General features: G+C 45.2%; 2 protein-coding genes across 2 annotated transcripts in view; both read right to left on the bottom strand.

Annotated features, from left to right (window-relative positions):
• ppox (protoporphyrinogen oxidase) overlaps positions 1-3,735 on the bottom strand; it is a 16,884-nt gene extending 13,149 nt beyond the window's left edge. Inside the window, exons 1-2 of the mRNA XM_042213633.1 lie at positions 3,529-3,735; positions 1,309-1,399 (exon numbers count right to left, since the gene is read on the bottom strand). Coding sequence (XP_042069567.1) covers positions 1,309-1,392 — 84 coding nt within the window. The 5' untranslated portion in view covers positions 1,393-1,399; positions 3,529-3,735. The remainder of the gene's footprint in view (positions 1-1,308; positions 1,400-3,528) is intronic.
• Positions 3,736-8,104: 4,369 nt separating this feature from the next.
• Positions 8,105-16,713, bottom strand: part of dyrk1b (dual-specificity tyrosine-(Y)-phosphorylation regulated kinase 1B) — a 41,101-nt gene continuing 32,492 nt past the window's right edge. Inside the window, exons 8-13 of the mRNA XM_005946327.3 lie at positions 16,165-16,311; positions 15,598-15,738; positions 13,998-14,118; positions 13,006-13,188; positions 12,210-12,313; positions 8,105-11,391 (exon numbers count right to left, since the gene is read on the bottom strand). Coding sequence (XP_005946389.1) covers positions 10,876-11,391; positions 12,210-12,313; positions 13,006-13,188; positions 13,998-14,118; positions 15,598-15,738; positions 16,165-16,311 — 1,212 coding nt within the window. The 3' untranslated portion in view covers positions 8,105-10,875. The remainder of the gene's footprint in view (positions 11,392-12,209; positions 12,314-13,005; positions 13,189-13,997; positions 14,119-15,597; positions 15,739-16,164; positions 16,312-16,713) is intronic.

Here is a 16,713-nt window from a genome sequence, read left to right on the forward strand (position 1 = left end):
ACAAGAGAGAGATACTTTTAACTGATCAAGCACACACATCCATACATATGCAATAATACTAAGTGCAATAATCCTTTCTGTCATCGTTGTATTTTTACTCAGTTGTATATAGTATTTGTATTTGTATTCTATTTTTATCTTATTGTATATTTATTTTATTTTATTCTACTGTATATAGTATTTTATTCTATTCTGTACAGCTGTGTACTGTATTTATTCTTATTGTATCCTAATTTTTGCCTCATAACTTTTGCACTGTCCACTTCCTGCTGTGACAAAACAAATTTCCCACGTGTGGGACTAATAAAGGTTATCTTATCTTATCTTATCTTATCTTATCTTAAGCACAGATGTGGAGCGTGATATACTCGTGCATCGACCGCGGTGCGTGGCGATGCACTTTCCCGCGACCAATAGAAGCAAAGCCTGCAGAACATGAACGTTCTTCACACGTCCAAGTTTGGTCAACTTTTCCACATACAGGGACCTCCAGAGTCCTTTCAACGGCTCCGTGGACCTCGGGGGGACTATTGTGGAAACGACACTCTTCACTAGTCGGCACAGTTTCAGAGCTTTAGTGCTGATGAATGAGCGATACGTGTTTTATTAAACATTTGGATATAAAACGACACAGACCCTCGTAGTGGATACAACGAAGGACACAATTTTTTGAAATGAAGGAGCATCTCGTACACGCAGAGCAGCCGCAGAGCAGCCGCAGAGCAGCCGCAGAGCAGCCGCAGAGCAGCCGCAGAGCAGCGCGCTCAGTGCAACACAAAGTTGGGTCATTCGCTCTCGCTAGCAGTGAGGTCAGCGCACTGATGTGAAACAGCCTTCTTATATAAAGTGTCCTGAGATAAGTGTTAAATAAAAGTGAACAGAACTGAGCGCACAGGACTTCCTGCCCGTCTTAGCGGAGGACATTTTACCAATGGAATTCCTAACCACATCTCGAGGTTTCACTTCCTGGTTTGATGAGGGTTAGAAAAATGAGGGGTAGGGTTTCAAATCCAACTCTGGACTAAACAGGGAGCCAGTAAAAGAAGCTAGTGTGGGGGAAACACCACCTGCCTTTGTTCCTGTACTTACACTGCAGCACGTGGGATCCGCTGACTGCCTTTCAAGCGCGCTTTTCAAACAGCGCGACAATAATGAACTTCAACCAGTAACAAGCAGGTTTTCAGCTCACTGTCACAGGGTGTTTCTAACATCTGCCAGATGTAATAAGGGTGCTCGAGAAACTTGCTTCATACATGGAGGGTTTTTGTTCCCAGCTTTTTTCTCCTAATCAAACAAAGCATGTGTTACCTTGGTAACCTGGGGGCTCTTGCACAGGTAGTAGGATGCAGCCAAACCCCCAATCCCTCCTCCAAGGACAGCGACTGTTCTCATTGGCCAACTGCAAACACAAATGAAATCAAGAAGAGTGAATATGCTCGTCCGGTTTTTGGACACACGTTTGTTTTGGGGTTTTTACGCCACCATGGTGAACGTGAAATGAAGAACCGAACTTAAAGGTTTAACATTAAAATGACTGGATTAACCATCCAGCTCCAGACCTCTTAACTCTGCTCTGTTGTGAGATTCTGAGGGGAAGTGAAACACCTGCTCATGCGAGCTAACAATCCTATATGTTTAATTCAACATTAGAGACTAAAGCTGAACCTCTGCTTCATGGCAAACAGACAAGCTGTGAAACATACTGATGGACCTGAGCTGGGGTGGAAATTAGGACCCACCACTGGCCAAATGTGGGTAAATTTATGAAGTGGCGTGTAAATTTAAAACAATGCACAAGCCACCGTGTCAGGTTTGAATTAAGTTAAGGTGTTCATACTGTGTTACATCAGTGTGTACAGGTACACATGTATGATACACTGTAAGAAAAAATGTACTGTGCAGAAATGTAACACAGTTAATTAATTAGTTAGTTGGGCGATCGTGGCTCAAGAGTTGGGAGTTCTGCCTTGTAATCGGAAGGTTGCCGGTTCGAGCCCCGGCTTGGACAGTCTCGGTCGTTGTGTCCTTGGGCAAGACACTTCACCCGTTGCCTACTGGTGGTGGTCAGAGGGCCCGGTGGCGCCAGTGTCCGGCAGCCTCGCCTCTGTCAGTGCGCCCCAGGGTGGCTGTGGCTACAATGTAGCTGCCATCACCAGTGTGTGAATGTGTGTGTGGATGTGTGCTGGATATGTAAAGCGCTTTGGGGTCCTTAGGGACTAGTAAAGCGCTATACAAATACAGACCATTTAAGAATAAATGATACAATTCATAAGGTTTGGTTGTTCTGGCCAAATGTTACACACAGAAACTAGCGGCTGGTAAAATGTTTGGAAGATTTTTATTTCCAGCCCCGACCTGAGTGTAGCTGATAGCCGATAGCTGGTAAAGATATAGCCGACAGTTGGTTTATCAGGCCTCTCACTCTGTCACCCTCCACCCTGTCAGTCTGTCCAACCGCCCACCTTCACACAAAGAGCCCTGCAGCCTGGCAGGAGGCTTTTTGTGTAGTTGATACTTAAAAGAGCAGAAATAAAGGAAAGAATTCCAATTTTCTGTCCTTGGTGTGTCGCCTTTATCCTCAGTGGATCAGTGAGCTGTCATTTGTGAGATGTGGTGAAGCCAGCCGCCTCTTATCTGACGCGTAAATGTAAGCTTCGGGCCAGTGATGATGGCAAACATCAGACTCACACACGCGTATGCGCGTGCACACGTTGCGGAGTCTGATTGCATCATATTCATATAAAATCATCTTTAACAGTTGACGTGAAACTTTCAGCACATTTTCTCTCATCAGTTTCATCTCGATCTGCTTTAAAAACTGTAAACAATGTGATGTCATGATGTGACGTCATGTTAACATTTTATTAAAACTCATCTGAACTTTTTCAATCATGTTTCAGCACAGATGTGAGCATAACTGCCCTTTGGTTTTTTTAATATTGCAGCTGACAGACATGAACCCAGATGTTACCGGACCAGAGGAACGACGTGCAGAAAGTTCCACAGCAGGCCGTGCCCGCGCACGGCGCGTTTCTACAATCAAAGCGCTTCACGTAACTTGTGCATTCACCCAGTCACACCAGCACAGGTGGCTTAGCTAACTAACATCTGCACACATCCCGTGGATGCATCGGAGACGAACACGGGTCAGTATCTCGCATGCAGACTGGAGCAGACTAGGCTCGAACCAGTTCTGCCACCTGAGCTACAGCCACCCACGCGCAATGTGTGCGTGCGCGAGTCTACAGACAGCCTAGTGTAGACGCGCAAGAAGGTTTACGTGGCGGATAAGAGGCGGCTGGCTGGACGCGCCGCGTAAACATGTCAGCAGAACTGTGGCACGCTGCTGACATTTGCAAACAACCCGACGACAGGTCACAGTGGAAAGTGTGAACGAGCGTACTTTGGCAGGTGGACGATGCCCAACACCATCCCCGTGAAACAAACACGCGGGCTGTTACAGAGTCTGCGCCAACAGCGGGCAGAGCCGCTTCACGGTCAGCGTCCTGCTGCCGAGCTCGGGCTTACCTGTAGACGAGGCACGGCAACGAGTCCGCGCTCCGCAGCCTCCACTCACGACCACAATAACGCTTCCGACTTGTTCTTGATTTTAGATTTTTATTGGCAGCTGGCAAACAGCTGAATGGTGCATTACCGCCACCAACTGGTGTGGAGTGTGGTCTGGGTCTCAAATCCAAACAGCTCCCCCTCTTTTTAAAACTGAAATAAGGCCTGATGACCTTTGATCACAAAGGTCCTATTTGATGTTACTGAGCATGTTTCCTCCTCTCCACAGTAGTCACACTCCCCGTATTATGTTTCCCCATCATGAGTAGTGTAGTGGTCAAACCAGTATGTCCAAATCTCATTCTTGATACGACCACCTCCTCTCTCCTACTCCGTCCTGTGGCTCCCATCCTCCTTTGAATTCTACACAGCCATCGTCTCTTCCTTTCTTCCTCCCACTGTCTTTGCCATCTTTTCCTCACTTCTTGCCTGACCATACTCTTTATCTCTGCCTGGCCAAAGCTAACAGCCATGTCAACCACCCCATGTTTTGTGCCCTTACTTATTTCCTGCCTCCACAGTGCACCGGAATCCATAAAAACACCTGTAAGTCGCATCACGTGTGTTCTGAAACGTGCTTGCTGAATCTCTGCTCCACCGTCTGAGTGACTGTAGACGGACCAATGATGAGCTTGAATCTGAACGAATGACTGCATGTAATGGCCTCATGCCTGCTACCCACTGAAAGCTTATAGTATTGTGAGCATTTCTCCGGTGTATACTGAAAGTCCATCATTAATCCTTTTCCCTATTTCAACCGTAAACTCCCGGACCACAGCTACACCAGTTTGACCAGCTGTGTTTGTATATATTTGAACATAATTATAATACTGGTCAATGAAATTCTCCTTTTCCAATAATGTGAAATCTACTGTGGCATCAGGAAGTATCCATGGAGGTGTAGCTGGTAACGGCCCTCTTTGACTGATGTCTAACTAATCCAGTTTAAATTCTGTTGCTCGCCGTCCCACAATCCACCCAAAGCTCTTTGTTTCCCGCCTTTCTTTCTCCCAGCAAGGTTTGATTACTCCTTGTGTTGGAATGCTTCCAACTTTCAGACTCCTTCAGAATAAAAGTACATCCTGACAGGAAAGAGTTTCCTGTTTTGACTTTACTGCTGCCAACTGGTTCAGGTGCGACTCAAATAGCAGCGCAGTTTAACAGTGCAGGTGAAAAGGTCAGTATTTGCTTTATTTATGTGGCCCTACTTCTGCTGGGTAGAATCCCCCCAACATGCCCCTACAGGACCACTAAAGTTTAAAAAGCAAAACAACAGCAATCGGAGAGTCTGCGCAGTTTAAATTACAATTTAATTCCTGACAGATTTGTTTCTTTGTTGCAGCATCTTTTTCATTGTCATGCAGAAAAACAGTCGTTCTCCTTTTGCTTGTTTTCTTTTTTCCCAGCAGGTGATCCTGCAGATCGTCTTTTCTCACTGTCCTGCTTCCCCTGTTTTTCTTTCCCTCTCCTTAGTCAAACTTCTCTTGTCTACGTCTTTCCCTTTCCTAACCCCAGTCACGTCTGTTCTGACTGTAATAACTTAAAAGTTAAAAATAAATAAATAAATCATAAAGATCAATCGAGTGGACCAGTATAGCAAAGCTGTAATGATCCACTTGGGAACATAAATCTGTGGGACATTTTTCTTGGCCTTCAGTCAATAATTCTGATGCTACAGTGCCGAACGGGACGGCAACAAAAAACAACAAAATCAGAGTTTTACTTTTCAAAAACTACTAGACATCTGAAGGATCCTAAAGATGGAAAATAATGAAATCTTCCTATGGGGACATGATGAGATGCCAGTCTCTGAAAAATGAGAACTGTGACATCTTGAACTGCATGTGAAGCAGCTTAATCAACAGGCGGCTGTGGTGCAGCCAACCAGACTGAATCTGTGGTCCAAGCCTCCACAGGGCTTTGAATCTGTTGGAGCTAAATCAATCTGCAGGACCAGATCAACTTGATCCTCTTCTTAAGTTGGCTGCAGATTTTATAGCTGAACCACCAACTTACATTTTTAATCTTAGCCTCTCAGACAGTAGAAATCTGCCTTTGTTGAAATAACTACAGGTCCATATCTAAATCCTCTGTTTTTGCAAAAGTTCTAGAAAAGCTTATTAATATTAAAAGACCTGTTTGGACAAAAATTCAGTTCTTTCCCAACATCAGTGGAGATTCAGACAACAACACAGCACAATAACCGCTGCATTAAAGTGGTTAATGACATCATTGATGTAATGGGCTGTTTTAGTAAACAGACTAAACAATGTTGGTCTATCTGTAAATGCTGTAAGCTGGTTATCAAATTACTTGTCAGCAAGAACACACTGTGTCCATGCTGGGTCTTCTTCCTCTTTCCCCCCACTATCCAAAGGAGTTCCTCAGGGCTCCGTACCAGGACCGTTGCTTTTTTCTCTTTACATAAACAACCTTTGAGATAACTTATCAAATGCTGCATTCCATCTTTATGCAGATGATAAATTATCTCTTGTTCATCTCCTTCAGTAGCACAAACCCTGCAATTTCTGCAGTCTGCCTCTGATGTCGTTCAGTCCTTGAACTCAACTTAAGTTGGTGTTAAATGCAGAGAAATCCCAGTTCATGTTATTCTCAAATGGCAAAGAGCTGCTAGCTACGTCTCCTAAGATTAAAACCATTCAAGGAACTGCAATTGAAATGTTCTTACGAGTATCCAGGGACCGTTATAGATCAGAATTTATCATGTTAAAACTCACATTCAAAGGCTTGTGTCCAAGTTTAAACTAAGCGACTTTTTTAGAAATCGATCCTGTTTCTCCCTCCAAGTGAGAAAACACTAGATTCATGCAAGGTTTTTCTTTCTTTTTACCTGTATTAGATTACGGTGACGTGCTTTTTATGAATGCACCTGCACCCTATCTAAAGAAATCTGATACCGTCCACCGTTGTGCTTCACGTGTCATTACTGGCTATAGGAATCGTGTACATCTTTGTATGCTGCTGCTAAATGTCCGTGTCTGTATATCCACAGACCTTCCCATTGGTTGGTCTTTAGAAATCTCTCCTTGGGCTGGTTCCCTCTTATCTGTGTGTTTATATGTGGAAAACAACCAATACAGGCTTCGTTCTCATAATATCAGACAATTGATTGTCTCAAAACTCAGAACAGAATTAGGAAAAAGGGCTTTTAAATACGCTGCCCCTGCTTCCTGGAACATCTGCAGAAGGAACTGAAATAGTCAGAAATGGTTCCCTGAGGGGAGTTTAGGTCCGTCTCAAAGGAACAAGAGAATAATTCTTTTAGTGTGATTGTTTTAATGTTGCTCTTAATGACCTGTTATTGTAAATCTTTCACGTTTGTGCAGGATATTGTATTTGTTTTCATTCTTATGTACTTGTGTGGTACATGTATTTTTGACTTTTGCTGCCATGATGCCAGGTCATTGAAAATGAGATTTTTACCTGGATAAATAAAGGACTAATAAAAAATATATAATAAAATCTTCAGGACCAAACCCGAATGTGCAGGGAAGTAACTCTCTCATCCACTTTGGAAAACCCCAACATACAGGATTCAAACCAGTGGCTATAGGGATGCTCACCACGGCACATATTCACTGAGAGGAACTCCCAAGTCCAGCAGAATTCATTCCCTCTCAGGGAGACTGGTTTCCAGAACCCAACCTCTGCTTTGAGGTGCACATGGATATATCAAGCCAATATCTCTCAACCTCAGATAGCAGTTCAGATACCTTCCAACCAGAAAGCTCTGTCTGTGTTCCCAAGAACGTTTCAGCAGTTGTTTGTTGGCTCACCAAGTAGCTTTGGACTTCCCTGATCCCTGCCCCACTCCTGTAGGACAGGGCGCTGGTGACTCCACACTAAGCAGCACATTAATAATCGCTTTTGATGTAGAGAGCTATAAAAAATAACCCAGTGAATAACATCAAAATGAAAGCAATCGTCTCCTTAAGCCATGCAGGCAGTTTAACTAGGCTGCTTTCTCAGAGACACTGTTGGATTTCAGCATTCGTCACGTTTTGTTTTTGTAAACAAGCTTTTAAAACTTTCACAAAAAGACAGAACTTACTGGAAACACCTGTTTTAAGATTTAAAACTGTTGTTAACCATAATCTTAAAAGCACAGGTTGACATGTGATTCTTTTAGACCAATCATCTGACAGTTGTAGTATATAAAGGTATATATAGTATATATTTTGTTTGTTTGAATGTTAGCTAAAACGTGCTGGTATGAGTGTGCACGTGAGCGCAGCGTGAAAGAAGAAAGCGCTCAAAGCACCACACAAGCATGATTGCCTGTAAAAGCCGACGGGTGAACCAGAGTGGTCATATACACGCTGAAGGCTGAGCTTTATCACTGTGCGCCTGTCAATGTGATGATGAACCTCTGAATAAAGTCACATTTTTTAAAGAATATTGTCACTTCTTAAATAAATGAATATGCACGATATTATCAGCCTCCTGTTTGCCTCTTCAAACATCAGCAATCCAATCATGCTAAAGTTGAACTTCTCTTCCACTTAATGCCTTTTGGCCAGCTGTGTCTTTTAACTTCGAGATCTCAAATTTCAACAGCACAAAGTCCTGTCAGTACATCCTTCCATCTTTTCTGCTTATCTGGGGCCAGGTTGCAGGGGCAGCAGCCTAGGCAGAGAAGCCCAGACCCCCAGCCACCTCCTCCAGCTTCTCCAGGGGATCACCAAGAAGTTCCCAGGCCAGCTGAGATATATAATCCCTCCAGCGTGTCCTGGGTCTGCCCCGGGGCCTCCTCCCGGTGGGACATCCCCGGAACAATCTCGTTCTTTTGGTTACTACCCAAAGCTCGTGACAACAGGTGAGGGACGAATTAGATCCACAGATAAATTGAGAGCTTTGCTTTTACACTCAGCTCTCTCGTCACCACAACAACAGCATCCGCAGCACCAATCCGACTGTCGATCTCTCGCTCCCTTCTCCCATCACTCATGAGCTAGACCCCGAGATACTTAACCTCCTGAGACCCGAACTTTTCCACAGCAGCATTTTTAATTCCTCTTTGATATTCGGGCACATTGGGGCCTGATGAATGTATTTTTTTTTACCTTACCTTTGTTTAAAGTTTTGATACAACAGTAGCAGCACGTCTTTGTAAGTGGATATCAGGCCCTTGTAGAGCAAAACTGAGTATTTTGCTCTTTAATCGACAGTACTCTTGAAGAACTGTCAATTAAAAAAAAGCTTCCAGCAGATTCCTAAATATCAGACTTGGAAAAGTGTCTGCTTTGATGATGAACCTTTTCTGCAGAGTGTTTGCTCTCTTTCACTCACAGCTGAAAATCTCCATTCAGGGAAGGAGGCACGTCTGTAAGATTTAAAGTCAGTTGAGGAAATCGCTCAGCCCGGCAGCGCGATCTACAGAATCTTTGTTCCCAAGTCCTAACCTACGAATGAGTCGGGCGAGGGTTGAGCTTCTTACTCAGAAGTGCGGCTGCTTCTTTCCATCAGGTCATCACAACAGATCCATTACTTGCAGGGCCAACATACTGTACATCCAGTTTCTTTGGCAATGGCCTTCATAAGTGCAGGGTGCTGCAGACATCAGAGCCAGCGCATAGCTACAACTCAACAAGTCCAAAGAACAACACACAACTCACCTTTGTAAGGTCAGTGATCAGGCAGTGGTTGACATACAGTAGGAAGTCTCCTGATGCCCAGTTCCTTTCTCCTATTTAGTTTGTGGTGGTATTAGCACCGAGCTAACAACTACAAGTGTACCACAGCTCATTTTCATGCCTTTAATTAAGACAAAAACCTTATTGTAGCCTGTTTCATGTGTAACAGCTGTTATGATGACATGTTTCGTTAATTCAGTGGATATCCACACTTCTTTAGAAAGTGTGGTGGCTGTACGAGGAGCAAGGACGGAAAATGAGAAGTGCAGCATTCAACCTGACAGGGCGCGACGATCAGATCAGGAGGAAGAAAAGCAGAAAGCTGATGTTTGTTTGACTTTGGTGTGCAAAAGTATACTCTTTATTCTTATTATATATCCAACTTTATTTTGCCCCAACCCTTACCCTCCACCCAGCCCCACAACCAGTGGCATTCCCATGTCACCAGTTACTGTCACTGTTACAATAGCCAATCAGAGCTCACCTGCAGAAAGAAGGCAACCAAACAAAGAAGAGCAGAAAAAAGGGTTACTTTCAGTTTGTTTTTTTCTTGTTAAATAGTAATAAATACATTGAGATGCAGTGGTTCTTACTTTATCCTTTTCTCTTAAGCAGAAGGGTTAAAAAGTTTCTTTTAAATTTCTGTTTCTATTTCTTTTTATTTTTTTATTGATCTGTGTTGGATCTTTAGCAGCAATCCGGACCAGTTGTCATGGTGATTAGCAGCACAGAGAGGAGGAGCTGTCTGGAGGAGAAACACAACAGGAGAAGGAGAGGAAGAGGAAAGCAGGGAGAGCGTGAGGCGGAGAAGGAGGAGGAGGAGATCCCTGTGAGTGTCAGCAAGGCATCAGTGTCCCGTGACCACCTCCTCCCTCCGTCTCCCTCTCGCTGTCCGTGCTGTTGACCAAAGAACATCAGAGGAAGAACAAACGCAAAGAAACACGAGAGAGAATCCGCCGGTCCTCAACCACAACCTTTCAAATCGCCCCGTCTTCTTCGTGTAGCAGTACATATATATACACATACATATGCATATTATATATATATGTATGTATAGCCTCCTGCCTGCATTTACACCTACTTTCAAAATGGGTCCTTTTCACTTCAACTGTGACCTGACTTCGACGTGTCAGACTGATCACTAGACACCGTCCGTCCAGACCAGCGAGGGGGGGCCTGCTACAAATCTGATCTCATATCTTACAAACACACATGCACGTGTGCAAACATGAACAGACCAATGCGAGCACGAGCCCTCCTTCAGCTTACAGCTACTTTATGGAATAAAATGCAAAAACTTCTCTCTCTTTCCCCTTCATCCTCCTCCTCCTCCTCTCCAGACTCAAACAACAACCACACAGAACACACAACTCCTCAAACCCGAGAAAAATCAAATGATATTAATCAACACTAAAATTAATAAAAACAAACTGGTCACAATCATTCCTTTCCAGTTACAGGCGCGACAAAGACAAACTAAAACAGGAAAAAGGAGTTTCCCAGCATCCTCCTCCTTCTTCCTCCTCCTCTCATGCAGTACAAAGTCTCCTTCAGCACAAAGTTCACCTCTTTGTCTCTGAACTCTGGCTGTATGTGTGTAGTTGTAGTAGTTGTAGTTAAAATTGTATGGCTTTAGGGCATGGTTCAGGTTTTATCAAGAGTTGGCTGGCCCCTCGTCTGAGTCCGGCCTCCCTCTGCCTCCCCCAGTGGGGTTATTGTTGTTGGAGGCAGGGTAGTAGTCTTCAGGGGGCTGGGCTTGTGGCCCTGGGGCGGTGGGAGCCGTCCGAGTCCGGAAGGCAGACAGTCCGATTGGCAGAGCGAGGGGCAGAGATGCAGAGCCAAACTGAGAGGCCTCCATGGAAGACACCGCCCCCAGGTGGTGCAGCCCCAGGGATACACTCACATCCATGCTGTCACTCATCTGGGGCGAGGATCCCTGTGGGCCCCCCCCTCCGCCGATGCCTGTCTGTCCACCCTGCCTCAGGCCACGGCCACCATTCCCATGGTGGGAGTAAGTTGGGTGTGGGTGGTGGGGTGGGTCCAAGAAGTGGCGCTGGTGTTGTTGGGAGGCAGCTGGCTTATGGAGCAGCAACTGGGTGTATCCTGGATCCTGACCCCCACCTCCGCCATCACTGCCTGGCCACATTCTCATCTGCTGCTGTGAGGGAGCCTAGATGGAAAAGAAGAGAGACACGGTCAGTGGGTTGGGATTATAATGGGACCAGTGACGGCACCATCTCTTTTCCACAAGCACCGACTCAACTCAGACACTTGTTTAGGCTACTCGGCCAGGGTTCCCATCGGGCCGTGTAGAGATGACTAAATGCCACTGATTGGCCAGGAAGCGACCAATCAGTGGACTGGTCGGCTACATGCAACCACAAAGACGGCGCGCTCCGACGTTTCTGTGCCCGGCGGCTGACGACAGCATCCAGACAGAGCGAGTCGACTGTTTTACACACAGATGACATCACGGCACTTTCAGGCTGCCTTGCTATAACAACCCCACCCACACTCAGGTGGTGCTTAACAATTGAAACCAAGAGCAGAGTTGAGTCAGATGGTGCCCAGCAGGTGCTACTGGAAAAGAGGCTTATTTGATGAATATTATGGGAACTCCAGTAAGATTTGGATGGTTCAGTTCCAGGTTACAGAGAAGTCCTTTACAAACAGGCTGGAGGACGAGCGTTTAAGGACAAACATATCATGATGAATACTGGTTTTCATGGATGGAAGTGCAGAGTTTGCTATGCTTATACTGTTGTCTTTCACAATTTTTAAAGTCAATATGCAGATTTTCAAAATAAAACTACTCAAAAAGGATTAGGGTCAGAAAAAACTAGTGTGGCCAAAATATTTCATCACTGCCAACAGGAATGAAGCTGCTAAAGTAATCTGACATTCCTGCAGCAGCGAGTGACTGATGCAAAGCTCCTCATACCGTCTCAATAATTCTGTTATTGTGTATGCAAACAGTGACAGTGGTACCTGAGGGCTGGTCATCTCATAGTCTGAATGTGTAACAGCAGAGTTGTAGTAACGATTACTGTAGCGGTAGTTGCGGTTGTCATTGGAAGAACCACTGGAGCCACCTGGAAATGATTGACACCAACATTAAATTCACACTTGAGCACAGCTTTACTTCATGGATATACTTTTAGCTAAAACAAGCCATAATGCATTCATTCTGTGTGGACTAAAAGAAAGACATTTACAAAAAAGAAGAAGAGGAGGGGCGTGGCTTCAGTAGGGTGGTTAGAAGGTCCCGCGCCTCTGTCGGGTATGTACCCCGCCATGAACGCTGGGCGTTCAGCTCTGACTCGTAGCGTGTTTGCGCGACGCTGAAGAAGACTAAAGAGTGGATCTGCTGTTCCCGTCACCGAGAACGAACTCGCCTGTCTCCTCACTTTCATGTTCATCAAGAAAACTATGAAAACCTGACTGAGAAATAAAGCAATGTGCTGACAGGGAGGGTGACCGTGCTGCAGCGTTTAAGTACATAGACCCTCCACTGAATATCACTGGGTCACATCAAATCTGTATTATGAAGCACTAATAAGCATCTCACACACGCCCAGCAAACAGCATCCTCTCAGCTGTTTCACGACACTCCTGCCCCGGTCTACTTGATCCTAACAAAATCCTGCTTGAGACATTTTAGGGATGAAATCTAAACTGCTACCATTTCTTTGGACCTGTGACAAGGATGACATATTCCTCATTCTAACAGATACGGGAAAAAGTTCAAGGAAAGCTGGTGCAGAAAGAGAAGAGTCTACATTACCAGAGCTAGAAACAGAGCTAGTAGTGGAGGCAGAATGAGAGTGGTCCATGGCAGGAGAGGTGGATGTAGATGAACTAGTATTGGTTCCTTCATCTGTTGTTTTCTTGAAGAAATTGTGCTGCAGGGCGTAGAATGGCGTGATGCGGCTTTTAGGGTCGTAGTCCAGCATGCGCAGGATCAGGTCTGGAAGAGGACAAACACTGACATAATGATGGTGGCCAGCTACAATTGTAGTGTCAACCCCGTGATGTTTCTTGTGTCCCTCGCCCTCACTTGATATCTGCTCCTCATGCTAACTCCACATAGAGGTTCAGCGCTTTAATCCACGACCACATCCTTTCAGTTAACTCCCACAGGCCAGAGACAAGGGTAGGAACATAAACCAAACACTAAACTGACAGCTTTGCTTTCACACTTAACAGAGAATGATAGCCAGGACCCACTCATGAGCCAAAGGTGTGGGGAAGCAACCCTTTTGTCCACTGGGGAAACCCCAGTGCAGCGAACTGGGAGGACACAAGTGTACCGACCCCTGACTCTTACCGATGAGCAGAATCCAGCCCCATCTCCGGGACAGTGCTTCCAGAATGCAGGCTGCGCCCTGAGGTGAGCCCAGCTGTAGCTTTCTGGTACCTCACTCAACAGCTCAGGCTCTTTCCCCTCCACAAGGAGGCTTTTATATTTCCACAGCCATTTTGACCAACCAGGGACAAAGTGCCGAGTCCTCCACCTTTGACGGCTGCGCACTGGCCTACATGCTGCTACTATTTCTGCTATGCTTACAAATGAATATAGATTTCATCTATACACATCACATTAGAAGAGACACCTCAGGAGGACATTTACTGCGAGAATAATTTACACAACTTTAAATGTATTTATTGTTTCACTCATTTATATTTCACCCTCTCTGTGTTTGTTGTTTCCACCTCCATGAACTTGTTTACATGAATATTAATGCTCAGTCCTGCAGTAATCATGCAAATGCCTACCTTTAAACTTTAGGTAGTCACAAGGGGCGTGTCCTGGCTCTCCTGCTCGCCGGCCCCCTGGACCCCCAGTCTCAACACCCAAAATCTCATGTAGACGCCGTGTGGCTGGGGGCTTATACTCCTGGAAAACACAAAAACACACACACGCTATGACTATTAAGGAAAGTCTGCGAAGTTCCAATAACAACATGAAGGCACGCTGTTCTTCAACACTTTGCTCAGGACACAATACTGAGGTGAACACTGAGACTCGTATTCTAATTAAAGAAAACTTCATTCATTTAGCTCCGTTTCCCAAACTCTGTCGTCTTGGAGACACAATAGTCCAGGCTTAAAGCTGAAACTGCAGGAAACAAAGGTCCTCCATGGTCGATAATCTAAGAATCCTTCTTCACAGAAAGCCTGTGAGGAGTCCTCAGCTTGTTCGGTGCTTTGCACTTTGTACTGGGTTGGGCCTGTTTTTGTCGAGGTGCTGGAAACATGCCTCAGTGATTCTGATCCATAGCAGTGTCTCAGCGATGGCTGTGTATTCATGAAGCAATCCTCCAGTTACACCACCTCCCAGAAGTGCTGTATTAGTTTGTGATCTGGACCATGTGGAGGCCCTTTGAGTACCGTGAACTGACGGTGACATTCAAGAACCCAGCCTGAGAGGCTGCGAGCTTTGTGACAGGCATCAGGCGATGGCTATAATGTGATGATAAAGGGATGGACATAGTCAGCACCAATCTCAGGTACCGTGTGGTGTCGTTGTGGTACTGAGTCGATACAAAGTGCACCAAGAAAATATTCTGCACCCATTAAACCACCACCAGCCTCAATTGTTGATACAAGGAAGGGTGATGTTATGTTTACACCCGACCATCCACGTGTCACAGCAAAAACCGAGGTGATGAAACATTTTCTATTTTCTCTTGTCAGTGTGGTTCTGCTGCTGCAGCTCGTCTGCTTCATGATTCCAAGTGTGAGCACTCAGAAACACTCTCCTGCCCCTGTTATAGCTTCGTCGTAACAGGTGTTGTGTTATTTATAGTCACTGTCGCCTTCCTCATTATCCTCTCATATCTGGCATTAAGAAAGCATTTTCAGAGCTGCTGCTCACTGCACATTTTCTCTTTTTCAGGTAAACCTGATGGTTAGAGAAGAACACCCCGTGGATCCTCAGGTAGAAACAGAACACACCAGAAGCCATGGCGTGTTTAGAGTCACCTGTCTTCCCCAGTCTGATGCTCAGCTTGAACTTCAGCAGGTTATCTTCACCATAGCTCAGCAGGTAGAGCAGGTCATCTATGAATCATCTACCAACTGGAAGGTTGGTGGTTTGATTCCTGGCTGCTCCGCTCTGTATGCCAAATAACCTTGGGCTAGATACTAACCAATGCAGTATGAACGTGTGTGTGACAGCAGGACGACAGAAAGGACTTGAACGGAAAAACGGGTGAATGAGGCAAGTTGCTTAAGTGCTTCGAGCGCTCAGGTAGAGTAGAAGAATGAGTCCACCTGGATATCCTGCGTTAGTCAACATTTGGAAAGTGAACTGAACTAAACACACAAGTTAACATTTTTCCACATGTGAAGGCAAAACAGAAGCAAACTTTACCTTCTTGACATCCTTGTTCTTCTTCACCGTCCACAGACCATCTGACAGCTTGTCAAAATACTTCCTGGCTTTAGGAGCTGCATCCAGCATGTGGCTGGGTGGAACTCCCAGAACCTCCACAATTTTATTCATCTGGTCAACCTACACACACACACACACACACACACACACACACACACACACACACACACACACACACACACACGCACGCACGCACGCACTCACGCACGCACACGCACACACACACACACACACACACACACACACACACACACACACACACACACTCTCTTTTGTCGACCAAAGTAAGAGCATACCACAGACATGCTGTTGCAAACACATGCGGTCTTCAAATTCATGCTTCTCAGTACAATCTCAAAGGAACTAAGAGTAGACTGGAAGAGACAGACTTTCTGTCATCGTAACAACCGTGTCTACAACGTGACCTCTCTACGCTAGCTTCTTAACACATCTAAATGGATGTAGCATAAAACACTGAGCACGGATGAAGGACATCCCCGATTCAACCCCGACACTACCCGACACGTGTGTTCACGCTGGTGTTACCTCATTGGAGCCGCTGAAGAGAGGCTCCCCTGTGTGCATCTCCACTAGGATGCATCCCAGAGACCACATGTCGATAGCCAGGTCATACGGCATTCCCAACAGAACCTCGGGAGAGCGGTAAAACCTGCTCTGGATGTACTGATAGATCTAAGAAGGAAGTGGAGTTTAGCAATCTGACACCAAGACTTTACAGTGTAGCTATTTAACTGAACACATGCAATCACATTTGACCACACATTCATACCTCGCTTTATTCTATACACTTTAATTTAACATTATCAAGGGTTGTGGTCAGAGCAGGCATGAATGTCACGGTAACTTTTTCCCACAACACAGAGAGAAGCTAACTGCTGTTCATGATTAGCAAGAAGACAGTGTAGAGTAGCACTCCTTAAAGATTTAAATGGATCTGTTTATTTTTGTCCCTGCAAGTAAACTTTTGAGCCTTGTGTGGATCAAACGTGTGCGCTCAGTTTTGTTGTCCAAGCTGCAGTATTGTACAATTATTCCATCACGGAAAAAGGACAGTAAAATTTTTAAAAAGCCCAA

Source organism: Haplochromis burtoni, unplaced genomic scaffold, assembly GCF_018398535.1.
Source record: "Haplochromis burtoni strain Fernald_Lab_line unplaced genomic scaffold, NCSU_Asbu1 Contig_461, whole genome shotgun sequence".
Classification (NCBI taxonomy): Eukaryota; Metazoa; Chordata; class Actinopteri; order Cichliformes; family Cichlidae; genus Haplochromis; species Haplochromis burtoni.